Consider the following 23029-nt stretch of genomic DNA (forward strand, 5'->3'; position numbering starts at 1 on the left):
GAGATTGTTGGTATGAAGCAAGCTATGGTCATCTTGTAAATCTCAGTCAGGCGGATTATAATTGATTATGGATTTTCGAATAATAATAAATAATAAACAGGAAATAAAGATAAATAACATAGGATAGAAATACTTATGTAAATTAATAGTGGGAGTTTCAAATAAGTGTATGGAGATGCTGTGTTCCTTCTGAATCTCTGCTTTCCTACTGCTCAAATTACAGTTTTCTTACATCATTCCTTTCCATGGCAAGCTGTATGTAGGGCATCACCGTTGTCAATGGCTACATCCCATCCTCTCAGTGAAAAAGGTCAAAATGCTCTATCACAGCACGGCTAATCATCTGTCGGTTCTCAATCAGGTTGGAATAGAATCCCTTGATTCTTTTGCGTCTGTCACTAACGCCCAGCCTTCAGGGGTTTGAACCTCGTCACAGTCATTCAATCCTGGAATCCTACTCGGAATACCACAGGCAAGGTTAGACTTTCTGGATTCCCATGAATGCCGCCATCAATTCTAGCTTATACCACGAAGATTCTGATTAAGGAATCCAAGAGATATGCGCCCGGTCTAAGATAGAACGGAAGTGGTTGTCAGTCACGCGCGTTCATAGGTGAGAATGATGATGAGTGTCACGGATCATCACATTCATCAAGTTGAAGTGCAACGAATATCTTAGAATAGGAATAAAGAGAATTGAATAGAAACAGTAGTAATTGCATTAAAACTTGAGGTACAACAGAGCTCCACACCCTTAATCTATGGTGTGTAGAAACTCCACCATTGAAAATACATAAGTGAAAGGTTTAGGCATGGCCGAATGGCCAGCCCCCAAGGTCTAAGGACTAGGTGTCCAGAGATGTAAAAAAAAGGTTTTTAATACAATAGTAAAAAGTTCTATTTATAATAAACTAGCTACTAGGGTTTACAAAAGTAAGTAATTGATGCATAAATTCACTTCCGGGGTCCACTTGGTGTATGTTTGGGCTGAGCTTGATCTATCCACGAGCTGAGGCTTTTATTGGAGTTGAACGCCAAGTTGTAACGTGTTTTGGGCGTTCAACTCCGGGTCGTGACGTGTTTCTGGCGTTTTACTCGAGACAGCAACATGGAACTGGCGTTGAGCGCCAGTTTACGTCGTCAATTCCCGAATAAAGTATGGACTATTATATATTGCTGAAAAGCTCTGGATGTCTACTTTCCAACGCCGTTGAGAGCGCGCCATTTTAAGTTTTGTAGCTCCAGAAAATCTATTTCGAGTACAGGGAGGGCAGATTCCAACAGCATTAGCAGTCCTTTGTCAGCCTCCTATAAGAGTTTTGCTCAAGTCCCTCAATTTCAGCCAGAAATTACTTGAAATCACAGAAAAATACACAAACTCATAGTAAAGTCCAGAAATGTGAATTTAACATAAAAACTAATGAAAACATCCCTAAAAGTAGCTTGAACTTACTAAAAACTACCTAAAAATAATGTCAAAAAGTGTATAAATTATCCGCTCATCAGTTAGCTTAAGATAGAATTTGTGTGTTAACTGAGTATGGAAAATTGTGGGAATAAAAGGTAATAGGAGAATATGTCATGATAAAATAAAGGGAATTTGGGTATCTATTCATGTGAAACCATAAAAGAAAGATTATAAATCTATGTGCATTGATAAGCTATATAAAAAAATTTCTTTATTTTAGTGAATAAGGGGACAAAGTCACCCCAATGATAAGTCAGAGTTCAATAATCAATGCACATGTGATAAAATTAAAATAAAGGTTGTCGCATGAGTATGGAATGTGAAAGAAATTTTGGGTAGCTAAGTATGAATGTTGAAATTATATAGAGTATATGTATGTTAGGTGAGAGCTTAGGTTAATTAAAGATTCAATGTATAAGCTCACTTAGCCATATGTGTACCCTCACCCTTACCTTAGCCCCATTACAACCGTGAAAAGACCTCATGATGTTTGCATTGGCACTTTAAAATTGTTGATTGGTTAGGTGAAAAACAAAATTTTTGAAAGCATGATTAGAGAATGATAGAGTGATTACCCCATATACTAGAGAAGATTAGAGTGCACACGCACCAACAATAAGGGTTCAATGCTCGATCCTATGTTCCCTGCTTTCACGAGCTATCTTCTTACAAATTTACCTACTTTTACTGTATGATTTGAATTAGTGGAGTATGCCCCATGTTTTGTCTTAGAGAACTTATATATCTTTAATCATATAGACAAAATCATATAGTTGCATTCAGATGTATATAGGTTGCATTGCATTGTATGAGTCTCACATGTCCCTATTCATTTAGATTTATCCTCTTCAACTAAGCATGAGGACATGCTAATCTTTAAGTGTGGGAATGTTGATAAACCATTATTTTATGATTTGTATTGTGTTTAATTGAGTGGTTTTATCAAGTCTTCACATACTTATTCATATAATTTGCATGCATTTACAATTCCTTCCTGAAAATGTTCCATGATTGAAAACTTGCTTCCTAAAGACCTTTTAATTGTATATTTTTATTTTCCTTTGTACCATTCGATGCCGTGATCTGTGTGTTAAGTGTTTCAGGCTTCATAGGGCAGGAATGGCGTAAGGAATGGAGAGGAAGCTTGCAAAAATAGAATGAACACAAAGAATTGAGTAGATGACCAGCGAGAAGTGACGCGGGCGCATGGCTCACACGACCACACGAAATGGAAGAAATCACAGGGACGCGCTCGCGTGCCTGACGTGACCACGAGGATTGGAAGCTGCACGAGTGACGCGAATGCATGGACGACGTGCACGCGGTCGCGTGATGTATGCGATCTGCAGAATTACAGAAGTCACTGGCATAGATTCTGGGCCGCGTTTCAACCCAGTTTTTGGCCCAGAAGCACATATTAGAGCCAGGGAACATGCAGAGACAAGGAGAGGAAGTTATTCCACATAATTTCTAGTTTTTTAGATCTGATTTTACTCCTCCCCTAGGTTTCTCTTTTGACATTCATAAATTAGGATTTAAAGAATTTTGACTTTGGCTTTTGAGAAGAGTCTACCTCTGGAACTGGTCATTATAGTTTGTTATTTACTTTTCATTTACTCCTCCATATTCTTAATTTGTCCAGAGTTGATATTGGATTATTTTTAGAGTTTATTAATATAAAACTATTTTTACTTTTAATTAATCTCTTTCATTATTGTTTATTATGTCTCTTTTTATTTTCCCCATTGATTTTGTGAAGTCTACATTTATGATGATGGAGTAGTTCCCCAACTTGATTGGGAGTTGATTAAAAGGAGAACCTTGAGTTGGAATACTCAATAGTTCAATTGTAATTGGTTCATTGTTGGTTGGCTTGTTAGTCACTAACTCTAATCCTTCCCAAGGGAGAGGATTATGACTTGTGAATAGAAGTTGACTTTTAATTTGACTTTCCTTCATTCATTGAGGGTTAACTAAATGAAAACAATGACTAATTATTAATTGATCTTGACAAAATTCCAACAAGGATAGAACTTCCAATTAATCTTCTCCTGGTCAAGATTTTATTTAAATCATATAAATTCTCTAATTTAATTTTCTGTTCATCAAACTCAAAACCCATTGGAAAACCTCTGATTGATAAAATAGCACATCTTCCTGCAACTCGTTGGGAGACGACCTGGGACTCATACTCCCAGTATTTTATTTCTAAAATTTGTGACAACTCTTTTCTAAATTGATAAGTGGATTTTTGCCGGTTAAGAACTGTACTTGCAATGCCATTTTTCTAAATAATTCTTAATCTGCCAATTTCCGCTCACGTCAGTCGTACCTCTAGGGAGGGGTAGGGCCCTCCCCTTTTATAGTCTGTTCTAGGACGGGTCCCACATGAACAGACCCACCTTCTAAGAAGCATCCTTCCCAGCTGTCAGGTGCCTCAATGACGAGTAGGTGACATTTGGGTTACCTCCCGGTTCGGGTCGCGTGAAGCCATCGGGTTAGCCAGTCAGTCGGTTTCGGGCAGAGGGCCAGTTGGGCTGGGCCAAAATAGTGCCCCACGCGCCAGCTATCGCCGTGAGCACCGTTGTTGGCGTATTCCCTTCTACACTCTCTCTCTAGTTGGGTTCTCGTGGAGTTGGCCACTCGCGATAGGGGCGTATCTCCTACGCGCGAGTTGGATTTGTTTGTTCGTGGGTAACGTCGATCATCGCCTCGTTCTTCGCGTCTGTCATTTAAAACCATTATGATTGATTTGAAAAGCTGGGAGAAAGACCATTATTCCCCTGCCTTTTTGCGCTTCCTTTTCATGCGGTTATCATCCTATTAGCCTCAAAACTCCTTCGCCTTCCTTTCTTTCTTCATTTCCTTCCTATTCACTCCTACGTTTGCCTTTCTTCTTTGTTTCACTCTTCAGATTGCTGTCGAATAATTCCCAGCACAATTTCCATCTGATCATTGCCTTTCTTTTGCACATTTCTTGGTAAGTGCTTCACATCCTTGTACTACTTTACTGCTTTACTCTGTGATCTTGCTACTTTTGCCACTTTCCTTTCTGCTGTAACTTAATTTTACGCAGTTCATATTAGATAGTTGTTAGAGGGGTACCATTTTAGGCACACGTTTGTTTTTTGGTTTGCCATGCATTAAATTGCCATTAGAATCCTGTCCAGTAGGTTGTAGCACTAATAGGCTGTAGTGATAATTTCGTTTCTCTCGGGTTTCTGACCTCTCGGGCTTATTAACTAAGTGGTGCCCCCACTGTAGGTATGGCACAACACCCCGTCGCAAGAGCTCCCGTGAAGGACACCCCTTCGGAAATAACTTTGGAGGAGCTCACAGAGTTCCACCAAACCGACCAACTTTGCGGGGTCGGTCCTGAGGAAGATCGCTACGACATGTTCGTTCCTACGACCTGGAACAGATATGCCATCTAAACTTAAACACCCCCCGAATCACTGACTAAATCTAGATGTACAAGGCAATGTTTACCAACCAGGGGGTTTGCATCCCTTTCTCCCCTTTCCAAATGGTGCTATTAAACCAGTGTGACGTGGCGTCGTCGCAGTTGCACCTGAACAGTTGGGCCTCCGTCCGATGATTCGAGATGGTATGCGAGTACTTGGAGCTGCCAATCTTGGTGGAAGTCTTTCTGTGGTTTTATGTCTTGACGAACCTCTCCAAAGAAGGGAAAGCCAAGAAAGGATACATGTCCTTTCGGGCAGCCTAGGGTAGACGGATCTTCGGCTTGTACGAGGATTCTTACCATAGTTTCAAGGAGAAATATTTCAAGGTACGGCCTACCGAAGGTCAGCATCCCTTCTGGTTGACATTGGAGGGGTACGTCGTATCCCGACCTACTGGAACTTTGGGGCTGGAGCTAATACATTCATGAAGGTAACTTACAAGGGGTTGACCCAAGAAAATAAAAATGTTGCTGACGTATTGTTGGCTGTTTTTTGCAAAAACAATGTTAACCTCCACCTTTTGATGGGTGATCGTGAGATGGGAAGGGAGTATATATGTAAGTTGTCGGGTAGTCATTACTGTAGATTCTCCTTGTGTTAACTACTTGTCTGCTTCAATTTCTAATTTGCATTTTCCTTTTCAGTGTCCACGGCAGCCGAGAAGACTAGACTTGAGGATTTGATAGCCTAATTTCTTCCAGGGCATAGCGACGACAGCTTTACCACCCAGACTGCCGACCCGACGTCCCCTACTCCCGAGGTCCTCCTCCTCCTCCTGGTCCACCGGCCCCAACGCTTTTGCCACTCCCAATAATAGCGTGGTCCCCCTCTCCCCTCTGGAGAACAGCCCGCCGGTAAGTCTGGTGGCCCTGACGTGACGATTGTAGAGAACCCCCGCAAGAAAAAATAGATCTCCAGCCCTGAAGGGTCACTTACAGTGACAGAGAAGAATTTTGATGCTGGGGGGTTTATTGACTTGCAGCTTATGCCGGGCACCAAGGAGTTCTTCCATGGGAGAGATCTAGGTGCTCAGGCCAGGTGGATCTATCAGTGCATGCTCAGAGTTGCGACCATTGCAAGGAGGGCAGAGCTCGTCCTAACTTAGGCTGTGGTGCTGTATGGGAAGTACCGTTCGTCATTGCGGGAGGTCACCAGCTTGAAGCCCGAGGTGGAGACCTTAAAGGGAAAATTGGCTGACACTGAGGAGAAATTGCAGACCTCCGACTCGACTGTGGCTTGCCTGACTGACCATGAGATGGCCTTGGAGAGCCAGCTAAATACCTCCCATGGACAGACTTCTGCAGCGGAAGCCAAAGTTGCCAGGCTGGAGGCCAAGTTGGAAGAGGCTGTCAAGTTGGTGAGGGATGCTAAGACAGAGGTTGCGGGACTGAAAGGGGAGGTCTCTGGTTTAAGGAAGAAGAACAAAGAGATGGTCAAGAATGCTCGCGAGGTGATTTCTGGGACCAAGGAAACGATCAAGGCCAAGGTCAAGTTGTTTTCTTCTAATTTTGACACCTTGGCGATTGGTGCTTTCAAGACTTTCCAGCATGGCCAGATTGTTGACATCCAGGGGAAGTAATGTGTATTTACTTGTACTTTTTTGGGCCGTTCTGGTCTTGTAATGTATTATTTTGAATGCCTTGGTAGTTTGTGTAAAACTGTTAACCATTTTTGTTTGAAGGCGATAATTGCTGAAGCCGACTTATGGCTTTTTGTTTAAACATTTTGATTATGGCCCTTATTTCCATAGCCACTTAGGGTAGTGTTCACGATTTCAATGGCTTCCGCAGTGATCAATCTCGTGATGACGCAATGTTACCAAATTGGCAAGTTAACAAAGCATTAAAAAATGGTAAATCAGTAAGTCAGAAATAAAAGAAATACAATTATAAGATTTAAACAACGCTTAATTGAGCATGGTAAGTGACGATCCAAACAAACAGGATAACTAAGCAGCAACAAGTAAACATGGGATAAGACGAGTGTTATTAGATCGGTAGATCGGCTGGTTGCCAGGTCCACTCAGGCCTCTAAGAGTAAAACCTTTTTAAGTTCGCCACGTTCCACGTTCTGGGCACCTCTCTTCTGTCTAGTCGTTCCAGCTTGTAAGCTCCGTTACCGACTACTTCTTTTACCCTGTATTGGCCTTCTCATTTAGCTGCCAGTTTCCCTTCTCCGGGGGTAGGTGGCCCCACGTCGTTGCATCGTAGAATTAGGTCGTTTGGTTCGAAACCTCTCTTTAGTACTTTGGCATTATATCGTAGGGCTATTCTATGTTTCAATGCCATTTCTGACAAGTGAGCCATCTCCTTAGTCTCGTCGATCAGATCTTTTTCCACTGCTTCCTCGACTCTACCAAGGAATAACCATGGACTCAGTTCTCTTACTTCCACGGGAATCATTGCATCAACCCCACAGCTAAGTCGAAAAGGCGTCTCCCTGGTGGAGGATTGTAGTGTCGTTCTGTAGGACCACAAGACTGATGCGAGTTCGTCTGCCCATGCTCCCTTTTTCTGTTCAAGCCGTTTCTTAAGGCCTTGGAGGATGACTTTATTTGCGGCTTTGACTTGGCAATTGGTCTGAGGGTGCTCCACTAACAAGAACCTCTGTTTTATCCCTAGGCCCGTAAGGAACTCACCAAACTTCTTATCAGCAAATTGCATCCCGTTGTCTGATATTACGACCTCTGAAATTTTGAATATGGAGATCACTTGCCTCCACATGAATTTTCGGCAATTTGCTTATGATATGTTGGCCATTGGCTCTGCCTTACCCACTTAGTGTAATAAACAATGGCCACGATAAGGTATTTAACCTGCCCGGGGCCTACCGGGAAGGGTCCGAGGAGGTCAAGCCCCCACTCGCTGAAGGGTTGGAAGGCCATCAATAAACTTAACTTGGCTGCTGAGGTCCTATAGAAATTGGCGTTTTCTTGACACTTCTTGCATCTCTTCACGAATTCCTGGGAGTCCGACATCATCGACGGCCAGAAGTAGCCGGCCCTGACGTGCTTCCAAGCCAGGGCTTTTCCACCGATATGGTGGCCACAACATCCTTCGTGGACCTCGCTCGAAACATAGTCCGTCTGATCGGGGTGCAGGCACTTCAGCAGGGGCTGGTTCAATCCTCTTTTCAACAGTTGGCCCTGCATTATCGCGTAGTTAGCCACTTTCCTCCTTATCACCTTCACCGCCTTTTCATCCTTAGAGAGCTTACTGTTTTCCAAGAAGTTGGTAATTAGATCCATCCATGAGGGGATGTCGGCTGCTTGGGTTACGCACAAGGTAAACGTTGGTTCTTTTACCAATCCTTGGATCAAGGATCAGTTTCCCGCTCCAAGCTTCGTGCCTGCTAGCTTTGACAAGAGGTTGGCTCGTGTGTTTCTTTCTCTTGGAATGTGCTGTACCACGACCTCATCGAATTCCTTGCTCAAAATTTTGACACTTTCTAAGTATTTCTACGACAAGGAATTTCTGGCTTGGTAGGTTCCATTGATTTGGGAAGTGACGACTTGAGAGTAACTGTTTATCTCCACTTTGGTTGCTCCCACTTCTTTTGATAAGAGCAGACCCCCTATGACGGCCTCGTATTCTGCCTGGTTGTTAGAGACTGGGAAATCGAACTTGATAGACTGCTTGTATATCATTCCCGTCGGGCTTTTGAGGATTATCCCTGCCCCCTCCCCCCAAACGTCTGGTTGGAAGCTCCATCAACGTGGAGTTTCCACCGTGTGTCTGGTATCTCGTGAGGGCCCCCGGTCATTTCCACTAGAAAATCGGTCATCGCTTGGGCTTTAATTACATGCCTGGGCTCATATTGCAGATCGTACTAAGATAGTTCAACTGCGCAGGTAATCAACCGTCCCGTTAGGTCAGGCTTTTGTATTACCTGGCGAATGGCTTGGTCAGTCCTGACGGTGATCTGACGCCTTTGGGAGTACTGCCTTAACCTTCGAAATGAGATCCAGAGTGCGTAAGACAGCTTTTCTAACTTATTGTACCATAGCTCCACACCTTGTAATACTTTGCTGATGAAGTAGACCAGTTGTTGGATCTTTCCCTCTTCTCGGACAAGGAGGCCGCCAAGGCTTCGTCCATTACTGCCAAATATAGGAATAGCATCTCACTGTCTTTGGGTTTGCCTAGGACTGGTGGTGTTGAAAATATGTCTTTGAAGTGGTTGAAGGCCTCTTCACAGGCCAGGGTCCACTCGAAGGCTATCCCCTTCCTCATGAGGTTGAAAAAGAGGAGAGCTCTGGCCGCCGATGCGCCGAGGAAACGAGATAGGGCTGTCAGCCTTCCGGGTAATCTCTACATGTCTTTGATGCACTCCGGACTCATCATTCATAGAATAACTTCACACTTGTCAGGGTTCGCCTCGACCCCCCTCTAGGTTATCATGAATTTGAGGAACTTCCCGGCATCCATGGAGAAAGCACATTTGAGAGGGTTAAGTCTCATGTTGTGTTTGCGAAAAAATGCGAACACGGTCTTGAGGTCGCCAATCAAGTCTTCTGGTTGGCTGGTCTTTACCAAGATATCGTCCACGTACACCTCCACTGATTTTCCGATTAGATCACTGAAGACCTTGCTCATCAGTCTCTAGTAAATTGCTCCTACGTTCTTCAGTCCAAATGGCATTACCTTGTAGCAATAGGTGCCTCCCGGCGTTAATAAACGCTATTTTTTCCTCGTCAGGCCGGTGCATCAATCGGGAAAAGAGTCCTTGGGACATGCTTTGTTGAGGTCTGAATAATCTATGCACATCCTCCGTTTCCCATTTGCCTTTCTGATGAGGCCTACGTTCGACAGCTACGTTGAGTATTCGAGTTCTCTGATGAACCCAGCTTCTAACAGGCTGGCCGTTTGTTTGGCCACCTTGTTAGCTCTCTCTTGGGACATTTTTCTCCACCTCTGGGAAACAGGCTTGGCGTCCGGTGTTATGGCAAGCCAATGTGACATGATGTCGGGATCTACTCCAGGCATGTCGGCTGGCGTCCAAGCAAACAAGTCATTGTTTACCCTTATAGTGTTCATGAGGGGCTCCTTCAGGTTATGGGGGAGGTTCCTATTTACGAGTGTAAATTTCTCCTCAACGTCTCCTACCATGAACTTCTCCAGATCTCCCTCGGGTTCGATCCTTGGTTTGTCGTCAATCCTAGCATCCAAATCGGCTAGGAAAACCCCAGCTGCTTCTTTCGATTTCTTCCTTAGAGAGAGGCTGGCGTTGTTTCACACAATCGCCGTTTCTAAGTCCCCCTAAAGGATCCTACCGATCCATCATTAGCAACAAATTTTATTACCAAAAGCTTAGTGCATACCACAACAGAGAATTCATTGATTGTTTTCCTCCCCAGAATGATATTGTAGGCTGTTGAGTCCCTTAGTATGACAAACTCTGCCATTACCGACCTCCTTCCTTGTCCTCCTCCTATATAAACCGGGAGGGAGACTACCCCATTGGGTTTTATGAAGTTGTCCCCTGGGCCGACCACTCCGTGCTGATGTGTTTTTAGGTCATTTTCTCGGAGCCCCAGGGCGTCAAAGACATTCCTGAACATAATGTTGGAGTCGGCGCCGGTGTCAACGAGGATTCATTTGACCAGTCCTGTTCCGACTCTTGCTGTGATCACCATGGGGGGATTCTCCAGGATGTCATGGAACCACTGGTCCTCTGGCCCAAACGATATCCTTGGAGCTTCCCAGGACGAGGTCCCATGGCTACTTGACGACACGGCCAAGATCTTAGCGTCCTTTTTCGCTGCGGACTTCGACCTGGGGGATGCGTCCCATCCAACCACAATGTTAACGACAGTAAGGCCACGGTCATTGTCCTTGTTGGGCTCTTGTCTTGGCCTCACGGCTCGGCCCTTGTTCCCTACAGATCATTCGCGCTCTCTCCTCCTGGGTTCCTATATGAATTGTGAGAACTCTACCAGTTTGCCTTCACGAATGGCTTGTTCCAAAGCGTCCTTTAAATCGAAGCAGTTCTGGGTCTTGTGGCTGAAGCCTTTATGGTAGTCACAGCACAAACTCTTCTTCCCGCCCGTTCTGTCCCTGAGTTGTTGAGGCTTCGACAAGATGCCCTTGTCGGCGATTTGCTGGTAGACCTCGACAATCGGGGTTGTTATAGGGGTATAGTTCGTGAACTTTCCAATCCGAGGGAATGGCTTGAAAGGCTTAGCTGGTCCTCTGTCCTTGGAGGGTTCCTTCGGCCTCTCGCCGTGCCTGGGTTGACGAAGAGGAACTTGGGCCGGTTGCCGTTTATTGGCTGCCACAACCTGGCTCACTTCCTCATCATTGATGTATTCTTTCGCAACGCCCTGGATCATCCTGCAAGGTCCACACAGGCTTGGTGGTGAGGTGTTTTCTGAAGTCTTCGTTCGACAACCCGTTCGTCAGACATAGGCTGGCCACCGAGTCGGTCAGACCATAAATTTTCAGGCACTCGTTGTTGACCTGTCAAGGTACTTCCTGGTAGACTCCCCGTTTCTTTGGGTCACACCTAGGAGGTTGACTGGGTGCTTGGCTTTAGCAATACGTGTGGTGAATTGCGACATAAAGCTGCACGTTATGTCCGAGAAGGTCCTCATGGACCCTTTGGGTAGCGCATTGAACCATCGAATTGATGGTCCTGCCAAGGTTATGGGGAAAGCGCGACACCTCACCTCGTCGCCCACACCCTCGAGATTCATCCTAGCCTCAAAGGCCATTAAGTGTTCCCAAGGGTCTTGGGTTCCGTCATATCACATGTCCGTTGGCATAAGTGCTTCGGCAGCCAGACCTCGAGAATGAAGTGGTGAAAAGGGGTTGCTCCCATAATTATTGGGTTTCGTCGCCTTCTCAGCTTCTCTTTGCTCTCTTCTCGGTCTTCTGCCTCAGCATGAGTCGCAAAGGGCTGAGTGTAGATTATGGGGTCTTGTCGTCTTCTCGATATTTTTCTGCTTTCGCCTTGGCCGTCTGACTCAGCGTGGGTCGGGGGAGACCGAGCAACTGTTCTATGCCTGGCATGTTCGTTCCTCTAGGGACTTCTCCTCCGGGGTTCCACCGTTTGCGGAGGAGATCGGGTGTGAGAGGGGATTCGGGCTAGGTCAAAAACGGTCCCTAGCTGCGAGCTCCATCTCGAGATTTTGCACCCAATGGCGCAGTTCCTGCATAATTCTCGTGTTATCGCCCCCGTCCCCCCGAAAGGACGCCTTTCACGAGACGGGGAGGGGGTTCGTTCCTGCGAGAGGGGAATCTCGTGCGCTCGCGAGAGGATGCTAGGGAGGCCGCCCAGCTCGTACGGTAAGTGCCCTCTTCCTTGCGCGCCTCGCCTCCTTGTCCTTCGACCGGCCCCAACAAGAAGTCTATTGATGCCAGCGGTCCCCACAAACGACGTTAATGTTCTGTTTCTCGGCTCCTGAACAGGTCGGGTGTGCCAAATGCTTAGAGATGATGGGGAAGCTGGATTCGGATAACCTTCACGCGTCTAGATCTCTCGGGCCAGCGTGTAGAGGAGGAGGTCGAGGCTTGAGTTCCTCCCATGTTTGTGATGTGGAATGGGGGGTCACCTGCAAAAGGACTTCGACGCTCAAGTCAGCGTTCATACAAGGCGGCAGATAGGGTAAAGGATATATGTCGTACCTTTGGGGAGGGGTAGGACCCTCCCCTTATATAGTCTATACTAGGGTGAGTCCCATATGAGTAGATCCACTTTCTGGAAAGTGTTCTTCCCAATTTTCAAGTGCCTTAATGACGAGGAGGTAACATTTGGGTTGCCTCCTCGTTCAGGTCGTGTGAAGCTGTCGGTCAATCGATTCCAAATAGAGGGCTAGCTGAACTGGGCCAGAACAATAAATTTAAATAAAATGATGAATAAACTTGTCAAATATTAAAATTATTCAAAAAATTTTATGGATTATTCTTTGAGATTTTTTTTTTATGAGCATCTGAACCTTTTGAGTTAATAATAATAAAAGCAAAGAATTGGTGTCGGAATAAGAAAAACGGGTTTCCAGTCAAAGCGTTATCTTAGAAACCCTAATCGTAAAAATCCGACCCCTATATATCGTAAAGTACGCAGAAACCCCAAAACTAACCGAGGTTTTGTGAGGGGGGAGAAAGAGAGAAGTAGAAAACAAAGAAAGATGCAGATCTTCGTGAAAACCCTAACGGGGAAGACCATCACCCTGGAGGTGGAATCTAGTGACACCATCGATAACGTCAAGGCCAAGATTCAGGACAAGGAAGGTTTAGTATTTTCCGCCTTTTTCATATTGATTATCTTGTTTGCAACACAAAAGATAACCACAAAACATTGATTCTGATTTTTACTCCTGGCTGTGTTAGGGATTCCGCCGGACCAGCAGAGGTTGATCTTCGCCGGAAAGCAGCTTGAGGATGGCCGTACACTCGCCGATTACAACATCCAAAAGGGTTAGTCCGGCCATTTCGACATCGTAATTCTCGGAATTTAAAAACAGAAAGGAAATTCATGTCTACTTTTAATTGATTTGTTGAAACTATATTTCGGACGAATAATGTATGAATTGTGAGATTGTGAGAACTTGCGAAGTTGGAAAATGGATGATGGAAATAATTAATTCAGTATGAAATGTGTTTTAGGAAATGTGTATTAGGAAAGATGGTTTACTTTATTCCTGTCCAATGAGGATGTTGAATCTGGTGAAGTGCCTAGAATAATGATGGTTTAGATTTCGAGTCTTATTGGATCAGTTATCATTGTCTTGCAGAGTCGACATTGCATCTTGTTTTGAGGCTTCGTGGTGGAATTATTGAGCCATCTTTGATGGCATTGGCCAGGAAATACAATCAGGATAAGATGATCTGCCGCAAGTAAGTTCAAACACTACAATCTTGTTTGTTAAAAGTTTTAGATTGTTCATTATGGAAGTAGTACTTCACAAAAAAGAAAAGTTTAATGGTCGGCAATTTTAATTTATATTAGCAAACACTTTTAACCAGTAGGCCGACATCTTTAGGCCAACAGCCCAACACCATTTCTTTTAGGAAACACTTTTATCTATTGTTGGCTTATTGCTAGCCAAAAACAATAAATTGGATTGGCCTTGTAAGTTGTAACTCTGTTGCTTCACAAAATTTGATTAGTTCAATTTTTCTTGATAGCTACTAGTGCTTACTATGTGGTGGTTGATGAAACTGCCTGAAGTTAGTGCCTTCTTTCAGATGATAAATATCCAATTTAAAATCTTTGAAGGAAGAATTTGATTTAGAAAAATTTCGGTGACAAATTTGGATGACCATTTACTCTATAAACTTACTGGTATTATAGCTTTTATAATTTGTACTGATGGAATTATTACGTTATCAATGGATTCTTTTCAGAAATTATGAGTTTAACTGATTTGTTGATCAACCTGCATTTAGTAACTGGTTAATAGCATAATTGCTAACCCTCTATTAATGACTAGATTAACTTGAATTGGTTTGTTTATTATTGATGACTAGAATAACCTGTGTTGGTTTGTAACATTAAAATTTGGGACTATTTCTACATTTGATCTACTTTGCCTAAATGGTTATATTGTGCTTTGCAGGTGTTATGCACGTTTGCACCCTCGTGCTGTCAATTGCAGGAAAAAGAAGTGCGGGCACAGCAACCAGGTACTGCTTACAAAATCGGAAAATCTAATTTGCATGGTATTTTTTATCTATTATTTAGTCATTGATTTTGTATTTCTATTGTAGCTGAGGCCAAAGAAGAAGATCAAGTAAACTGTTCTGATTGCAACCAATTTCATTAGCGTTTTAGTATTATAGGGAATGTGCTGAAAAGTGTACTGGCAGTTACCTATTTTTTAAAGATTTTGTTATTCGGGTTGAGTGTGTTACCATCATTCGTGCTTCAGTTCCATGTGATGAGACATGCTTTATGATAATAAAACATGTCCACAGCCCACATTATCGGATTCTCATATTTTACAATTTACTTGTGTTATGGTAGCTTCTTGCCCGTTACAAGCTATGAGCTACTAATTTACTCGGATAATCATAACACTATTCTGGCTCTATTATTACGTTGGATCGCATGCGTAATCTTTTTTATCTTATGCTGGAATGAAAAATTTGTGGCACTAAATCCGTAATTATCTGAGGTAACAAATGTTTTAGTGGCGCGAAAGATGACTTGTTCAAAATTATGTTGAGGCGTTATGGTATTAATTCATCACACTACGCGTGCAAATGGTGAAGTATATTGAATATTGTTGCCATTGCATTCAAAGTGGTCATCTGTGTCTTTTCTGATGAGTTAACTAGCTCCAATCCAATGGTTCCATAATCCGGTGTATCTTATCTTTGCCGAATCCTTCACTTCATTATATGGATAATAAACAATGATGAATTACGTAGCTTGAAATATGCCTAGTATAGAGGCATCCGCCGCAGATATTATCTGTTATGAAAGCCAAGCCAAACGTCAAGACCATTTGATATTTGCATGCAACTTAGATTTATTTTATCTGCGTTTTTAATATCTAATCTTATGATCATTAATATTGATAAGTATACCTGGTTTGGAAAATGTTCTGGATCATCTTGCGAGGTGATTCCTGCGCTGCATACTCCAACTGAAGCACCTCTTCCGAAGATAAGCGCCAACCAAGAGCACCCAAGTTCTCTTTTACTTGCTTTATTGTCTTCACTCCCGGAATTGGAATTGTGTCTTTACATATGCACCAGTTTATGGCGACCTAACATGGTAAAAGTAAAACCGCAGCAGCATTAGATAACTAAAACATGTGATGTGGCACAAGCAAACTTGGTCAGCATTGTCATTTGCCTTGTCATACACACCATAAGTAAGAAGACAAGGACACTTGCTCTGTGGTTTTCTAGAGACCCTAGAGGGCATTTAGAAAGCTTTTAAATGAAGTTGCGTGGGGGAACACGGCATTTATAACACAACAATAAACGCTGTTTGGTATGGTTGTTGATCCTGGCAACAAACCAGAGATGAACTATATTCAATGACATTATTTCAACTCAAAGAGCTTCAAGCACAACAGAAGAATGAAACAGAGAAAGAGAATTGGAGAAAATGTGCATTGCAAGAAAGTGAATGAATATTATGATTGCATTCACTAATCACATGATACATTAATATCCTATATATACAGAGAGTAATGCTCACTGCAATTGAGCCTAATGCAGTCCAATTACAGCTAGCAAAACAGATTTAGACTAAGTCAACTCTAGTTATAACAAACTCTATAACTAACTTACTCACTTGTAGATCCCTCAAACATAGTTGTAGTTGTGGTAACTACTCTAAGTTTGTCTCTAAACCTGTGAAAGAGAGGTGCAGAAAGAGGTTTAGTAAAAATGTCTCCTATTTAATCAGATGAAGGAATGTGGCCAACATAGAGTTCTTTATTGTTGACCATGTCCCTAAAGCAATAAAGATCAATCTCGTTTGCACCTTGTATGTAGAATAAGATTAGCTGCAAATAGACAAGCACTTTGATTATTGCAATAAATGGTCTGAGTTGTGTAAGAAGTTGCAGGATTGATATAAGTTCAAATTGAGCTGCTGCCATTGCTTGATATTCAACCTCAGTGCTACTCCTACTCACTTTAGCTTGTTTATTGCTTTTCCATGACACTAAGTTATTCCCTAAGTACACACAGTAGCCAGTAATATATTTTTGACCTTCCAAGTCTCCTGCTCACTTTGAATATGTAAATGCAAGAAGTCTCAAATCAGTGCATTTGTTAAACTTTAATCTTGAATGAACTGTACCTGCAACATATCTGAGAATCGTTTCACAACCTTCCAATGCTCAATAGTGGCAGAGTGCAAGAGTTAAGAAACTTTGTTGCACAGGCAAGGTTAGGTCTTGAAATTGTCAAATATTGAAGAGCTCCAACAATTTCTCTAGATTGTTTGGGGTTCTCGAAATGATCAGCACTAGTAAAAGTCAATTTTTAATGAGAAAACCATAGGGGCATATGGTTGACAGTATCCATCTTTGCCTTGCTAAGCAATTCTTTGACATATTTATGTTGAGAAACTAAAAGTGTAATATCTGTCAGATAAGAAAACTCTAAACCAAGGAAATAACTCAACTTGGCAAGATCCTTTAGAGGAAAAATTTGATCAAGAGCAGAAATTAGTTGATCAATTTCATGAGCATCACTACCAGTTACAACAATATCATCAACATAAGCTAAAAGAAAAATTGTAGATTTGTTAGAATGTCTCACAAATAATGAAATTAATTAGAGTAGTAGTTAAGGTATTGAACCAAGCTCTTGGAGATTGTTTCAATCCATAAATTACCTTTCTAAGTTTACAAACCTTTGAGTCATTACCTACTTGGTACACTGCAAGTTGAGTCATAAAAACTTCTTATAGATTGCCATTTAGGAAGGCATTGTCAAAATCGAACTGCCTTAGAATCCAACAAAGAGAAAATGCAATGGTGATGACAATTCGAACTATAATAGGCCTCACTACAGGGCTATATATTTGACTGTAGTCTATGTCTTCAATTTGAAGAAATCTTTTGGCAACAAATCTTGCTTTGTATTTGACTATACTGCCCAAAGGATCTCTTTTAATTGCAAAGACCCATTTTGACCCTAAAACAGTTTTATTTGATGGAGGATCCACCAAATCCCATGTTTTGCATCATGAAAGAGGTTGAAATTCAACATCCATAGTCCACTTCCAGTGAGGGCATTGGAGGGCTTGTTTGACATTTTTCGGTATATTTTGAGTCAAATCATATGAGACTGAAGTAGAAGGAATCAAAGCTTGAGGTTTTGAATTTTTTTATTTTGACCTTGTGATCATACTTTGAGTGTTTGTAGTGTGTTGCACATTATGTTGAGATGTAGAATCAAAAGGTAAGCATATTTCAAGACCTGAAATGGGTATAGGGTCATGGCTGGATGTAGTATGTGTTGGAGCCTTGGAGGGTCAATATGATCAATTGCTTGATGATCAATGGTTACTAGAGAACTTTGATTTTGATGTGTCTGAGACGGTGAGGATTTAATAGAGGTTGGTGAAGGTTGTGCTGTAGCTTTAATAGAGGAAAAGGGATTTGTAAAAGTAAAAGTCTACACTTTGCTTGGTGAGGTGTAAGAAATAAGAATTATATGGAAAGTCTGTTTCATCAAATATATCATGTCGAGTAGTGTATCTTACCTTCTTTTGTCATGCATTTATAACCTCTATAGTTGTTATCATAACCAAGAAACACACATTTTTCAGATTTGAAAGCAAACTTGACCATATTATATGGCCTAAGATAGAGAAAACATGCACAACCAAATATTTTCAAATAACAATAATCTGGAATTCTACCAAACAGCATCTCATAAGGTGATTTATTCTTCAAAACAGAACTTGGTAACCTATTAATAATATAGACAGTAGAAGTAAAGAATCTTTTCAAAAAGACATTGGAAGGGCTGCAATAGCTAATCAGGACAATCCAACTTCAGTAATGTGTCTATGTCTCCTTTTTATACTACCTTGTTTTTGGTGTATATAGGGATATGACTTTCTATGCATAATACCATTAGTAGTAAGAAATTGAATAAAAGAATTAAACATAAACTCCATTCCTTTATCAGTTTGTATAGCTTTCAATTTCAGTCCAATTTGTGTTTCCATAAACATTTTATAGTTTTGAAGAGCTTGTAAAGCCTTTATTTATTAGTCGAGAAAAATGGTGATAAATTTAGTGTGAGCATCAACAAATGAAAGGTAATATCTATAGCCATTTCTAGACAACATAGGAGAGGGACCCCAAACATCAGCATAAACAAGATCTAAAGGAGCGGAATAGACAGATTCAGATTTTTGAAAAGGTAATTGATGCATTTTTTTCCATAGAGCAAAATTCACACACATTAGCTAGAGAAGAATCAAACTTAACAGGAACAACACACTTCTTTAAAACAGAAAGAAAGAACAGTTTGTATTTAGCTATGACCTAAACGTTTATGCCAAAGGTCAATTGTTTATATCTTTATTACTTTGTGATACAAGAGCAGTTTTATTAGACAAAGCAAGACTACTTTCCTTACAAGAAACAAAAGTATTAGATGGATTTGTATCTAGAGAATCACAAGGTGCAGGAACAAGCAGACCATGAAAGGAATATATTCTAACGCGCGTTCAACCCCTTATCCTTCTCTTCTCTTCTTCGTTTGCCACAACCCCCCAAATAACACCAAACCATCACAACACCACTTCCATCTAGTCCCGTCTGGCGACCCCTCTGCCACCGCGGCACCGACCACCGTCGCCCCCCGTTTCCCTTTCCTTTTCTTTCTTTCTTCTTCTCTCTTCCTCCATTACCGCTTCTTCGAGCTCTATTCCCAGCCAGCTAGCTCGCCTTCTCTCCTTCTGTTCCAGTGCCGTGCTTCCACCGTGAGCCCGGCAGAGGCAAGCACCGTGCCACTGCCACCCCTCTCCCTCCATTCCTCATCCTTCATCAACGCAGGTTCTTCCATTTTCTTCCCCTGATTCATACTTCTTTTGGTCACTTTTAATTGCATTTTAATTATGATTTCAGTAAATAGATTAGTTTAGTTGTTTGATTGTATTAGATTGTAAGTGTTAATTGTTTGCTGATTTCTGGTTCATGGCGGGTTGAAATGAACTTGAATTCACTGAATGTATGCTATGCACACCAATTGTTTGCCATAATGCCTGAATGAAAACTGCGTTTGATTCATATGTTATGGCCACCACCCACCATATGTAGTAAACTTTATTTTTAGTTGGCAGATTATTAGTGAATTGTGTACTTGTGGATGATTTTAATGTTATTTGAAATTGAAAATTGATAATGCACTTGTCCATTGATCTAATTTCAAACATCTAGGTGAGTTGAATAGTCATACTTTATTACATCTTAGGTGAAATTTTTTATAAGTGTATTTGAATTTCGTAAAGTGAATTGAATTACTTATTCATTAGATTTTCATATCAATTTAATCACATACCAAGTTCTTGTTCTTTAATGCTTTGCCTCCTTTTTAAGTGACTTAACGTGATTTTTATCAAGCTAGTCGCTTTTCCAACAAGTATTTTGTTCGTGTGATTATTCCTTTGTTTTTGAGCATGAATAAGTATATTTCTTTTCATTATTGAATTTGTTATTATTTAGTAACCAATAGCATTTAAAGAATCGACCAATTCTTGAATCTTGGCCATATATTTAGTAGTAGATCCAGTTTTTTGAGTTAAGCCTTAAGGTTTTGAATTCCAGTAGCTGAAGATTCTGAGAAGTTATATTGAGGGTATTCCATACCTCAAAGAAATGATGACAGTGGATGATTTTATTCTTGAAAGGAGTAGTGACTGATGCAGGCAGCCATGTACAAAGAGTAAGATCATCAAGCTTCCATTGTTTATAATCTTCAGTTTTTGTTTTCGTCTTCTATGAAGCATCTTGAAATTGTTGAGGAATCTTTGATGCGTAAAGATGATCTTCTAAGCTAAGACTTTGGATTGTGAGTAGGACCTGATGCCTCCAGGTGTTAAAATTATTATCAACCAATTTATCTGCAATTGATGATATGCCTTTTTTGGATGATGATGAGTCTGAGAGTGTGATGGACATGATGATGAAGAAAAGAAGGATCAAATTTGATTGAAACGGAAGGCAGAAAAGAGAAAAAAAAAAATTGGAAAGGATCAAGGAACAAGAGTGATGATCTTCAGACTCTTGGTACGCATGACAACAAACCAGATATGAACTATATTCAACAATGAAATGAATTCAGTTCAAAGAGCTTCAAGCACAGCAGAAGAATGAAATAGAGAAAGAAAATTGGAGAAAACATGCATTGCAAGAAAGTGAATGAATTAGAGAAATTATGATTTCATTCACTGATTACACGATACACTGATATCCTATATATACAGAGAGTAATGCTCACTGCAATTGAGCCTAATGCAGTCCAATTACAGGTAGCAAAACAGATTTAGACTAAGTCAACTTTAGTTATAACAAACTCTATAACTAACTTAACTAACTTACTCACTTATAGATCCTGATAATGAAGCAACAGCAATTTTAATTTTATTTGTACAAGTTATTTTTTTGGTATCTTCAGATAGTGTGTCCAAAACATTGTTTTGCGCCTTTTGTTTGCAATGTCTCTCAAGGAACTTAATAAAGGATCTAGGCCTGGAAGTATTTGCTTAAATAGCAACCCCCTGTAAAATACCATAAATAACAAAGGTACTAAGAATTCATTAGGATACTGATTAATCTCTTATGTAAAATTTGCGAACTATTTGTTAATCTCTTATGAACCCACCTTGGGCCAGTTGGAAGTGTGGAAGGTGAGTATTTCCCAGTGAGCATTCCAAGTCCTAAGGGACTATAAGCAATCAATTGAATACCCAGTGAATCACATATGCTCTTTATCTCCAGTTGATCTTCCCCCATGCTTAGCAAAGAAAATTGCACCTTCAATGTTCAAAATTATGGTCATATTCAAAGTAGGTGTTCATTTGACAACCACAAAACTCGAGTATTTTTGGCCTTAAAACAAGGTATAATGGATAACTGCATACCTGGGCAGAACATAAAGGGACTCCACACTTTTTCAAATAATCATGTATCTTCAAAAGCTGCTTTGGTCCATAATTGCTTACTCCAACAGCTTTAACTAAACCCTAAATGGCACCATAGTTAATGAGTGCAGCAATTTTTGTTATTGAAAATTTAACCATTGAATTCAATGTCTAAATAGCATGGGTTAAATTAAACATAATATTATTGTAACCTTATCATACATTGTCACCAAGCCATCCCAAAGCGCCAATTCCTGAAAAGGGGCATAATTTGCAGTTGACCAATGTAGTTGACCTATCCCAATTTGCTCAATTTGCATCCTTTCTAGTGAAGCCCTGAAAAGTGAAAATTCAGTTCATTTAATTTTCGATTTTGTACCCTAAACCCTAAAAACCTAAACACAGCAAAGAATACCTGCAAGCATTCACAAACTGGCCTGGCGTAAGGCGCCATGGATATGCTGCAAACTTTGTAGCAATTACTATGTCACTGTCACTGCCACTCCCTTTTTGTTCTGAATAATACAATACTCAACAAAACCGCAAAGCCATGTACGAAATGAAATTGAAATTGAAAAAGGAAAATATGTGATGAACCTCGAAAATTTCGGATGAACCTTCCAAGAAGCTTCTCGCTCTGGCCATTTAAGCTTCCAGTGCCATAAGAATCAGCAGTGTCAAATAGATTGACACCATTCTCCAGAGCAATATTGAACACTTGTTGAAGCTCGTTATCCATGGATTCTTGATAACCCCAAAGAAGTTGATTACCCCATGCCCATGTTCCAAACCCCATCGGAGACACACTCAGAGGCCCTATCTTCACCTGTCATGACCCCTGAATACTTGTCATCATCATATAACATCACATGAAAAAGAATAGATGTACGTTGAACCAACCTTCTGAGTTTGCAAGAAAGGAGGGAGCTTGAGAGACTTGAATATGGAATATGAAAAGGGGTTAAGGTTTGAAGGGCCAAGACTCAATGCTGAGAGTGCCATAATTGCTCAGTCTTGGTAAAAGCATAAGAAAATAGATTTAAAGTTCTCAGCAGATTCAGCAACACAAACACAACTGAACTGTTGGTTAGTTGTTTGGAGGTCGTGTTCTGATGTATTTTGTGTGGTAACCGTTGAATCCTGCACCTTGTTGCGGATCAAGCCAATTGACTTCTATCTCCTGAAAATTTAAAAGTTGAATAATTTGGCCTTAAACTATCTAAATAATATTTAATCTAAGCAATGCTAAATCGTCAATAAATATTATTATTTTTAATCTAATTGATAATAATTTATATTCATATTTACAAATATTTTATATACAAAAAATATATAATTTATACCTATATTTATCAGATTTATATATATGAATTAATATAATTTGTATTTATATTTTTTAGAAACAATTTAGTATTTGTACTCACTAAATAATAGCTAAAACTATAAAATTATTGAGCTCAAGAGTTTCTTTTTAAAAATTGATACCGTTAAAAAAATGATAAATTGAAAACATTAACAAAAAATAACA

General features: G+C 40.8%; 3 protein-coding genes across 3 annotated transcripts; 1 reads left to right on the top strand and 2 right to left on the bottom strand.

Moving 5' to 3' along the window:
* Positions 1-7082: 7082 nt before the first annotated feature.
* Positions 7083-7595, bottom strand: LOC107469789 (uncharacterized). The gene has a single exon (XM_016089165.1). The coding sequence runs from the start codon at positions 7593-7595 to the stop codon at positions 7083-7085; it is 513 nt and encodes a 170-aa protein (XP_015944651.1).
* Positions 7596-12921: 5326 nt separating this feature from the next.
* On the top strand, positions 12922-14879 carry LOC107469798 (ubiquitin-60S ribosomal protein L40). The gene is made up of 5 exons (XM_016089172.3): positions 12922-13163; positions 13263-13349; positions 13667-13769; positions 14492-14558; positions 14643-14879. The coding sequence occupies exons 1-5, from the start codon at positions 13061-13063 to the stop codon at positions 14667-14669; spliced, it is 387 nt and encodes a 128-aa protein (XP_015944658.1). The 5' UTR covers positions 12922-13060; the 3' UTR covers positions 14670-14879.
* A 202-nt stretch (positions 14880-15081) lies between these two features.
* Positions 15082-22650, bottom strand: LOC107469796 (pyridoxal reductase, chloroplastic). The gene is made up of 10 exons (XM_052255135.1): positions 22402-22650; positions 22099-22327; positions 21917-22016; positions 21714-21837; positions 21502-21603; positions 21243-21394; positions 21052-21138; positions 20441-20447; positions 15465-15646; positions 15082-15348 (listed from the first exon to the last, which is right to left on the bottom strand). Exons 1-10 carry the CDS (start codon positions 22501-22503, stop codon positions 15345-15347), a joined length of 1089 nt encoding a protein of 362 aa, XP_052111095.1. The 5' UTR covers positions 22504-22650; the 3' UTR covers positions 15082-15344.
* Between the last annotated feature and the right edge of the window lie 379 nt (positions 22651-23029).

Source organism: Arachis duranensis, chromosome 10 (genome assembly GCF_000817695.3).
Source record: "Arachis duranensis cultivar V14167 chromosome 10, aradu.V14167.gnm2.J7QH, whole genome shotgun sequence".
Lineage (NCBI taxonomy): Eukaryota > Viridiplantae > Streptophyta > Magnoliopsida > Fabales > Fabaceae > Arachis > Arachis duranensis.

Coding starts and splice junctions, on each gene's coding strand:
- LOC107469789 (XM_016089165.1), bottom strand. CDS start 7,595: ATGCAATTTGCTGATAAGAAGTTTGGTGAGTTCCTTACGGGCCTAGGG.
- LOC107469796 (XM_052255135.1), bottom strand. CDS start 22,503: ATGGCACTCTCAGCATTGAGTCTTGGCCCTTCAAACCTTAACCCCTTT. Junction 21,838..21,916: donor CAGTTTGTGAATGCTTGCAG/GTATTCTTTGCT, acceptor TTCACTTTTCAG/GGCTTCACTAGAAAGGATGC. Junction 21,604..21,713: donor TGGTGACAATGTATGATAAG/GTTACAATAATA, acceptor GGTGCCATTTAG/GGTTTAGTTAAAGCTGTTGG.
- LOC107469798 (XM_016089172.3), top strand. CDS start 13,061: ATGCAGATCTTCGTGAAAACCCTAACGGGGAAGACCATCACCCTGGAG. Junction 13,350..13,666: donor CGATTACAACATCCAAAAGG/GTTAGTCCGGCC, acceptor ATTGTCTTGCAG/AGTCGACATTGCATCTTGTT. Junction 14,559..14,642: donor AGTGCGGGCACAGCAACCAG/GTACTGCTTACA, acceptor TTTCTATTGTAG/CTGAGGCCAAAGAAGAAGAT.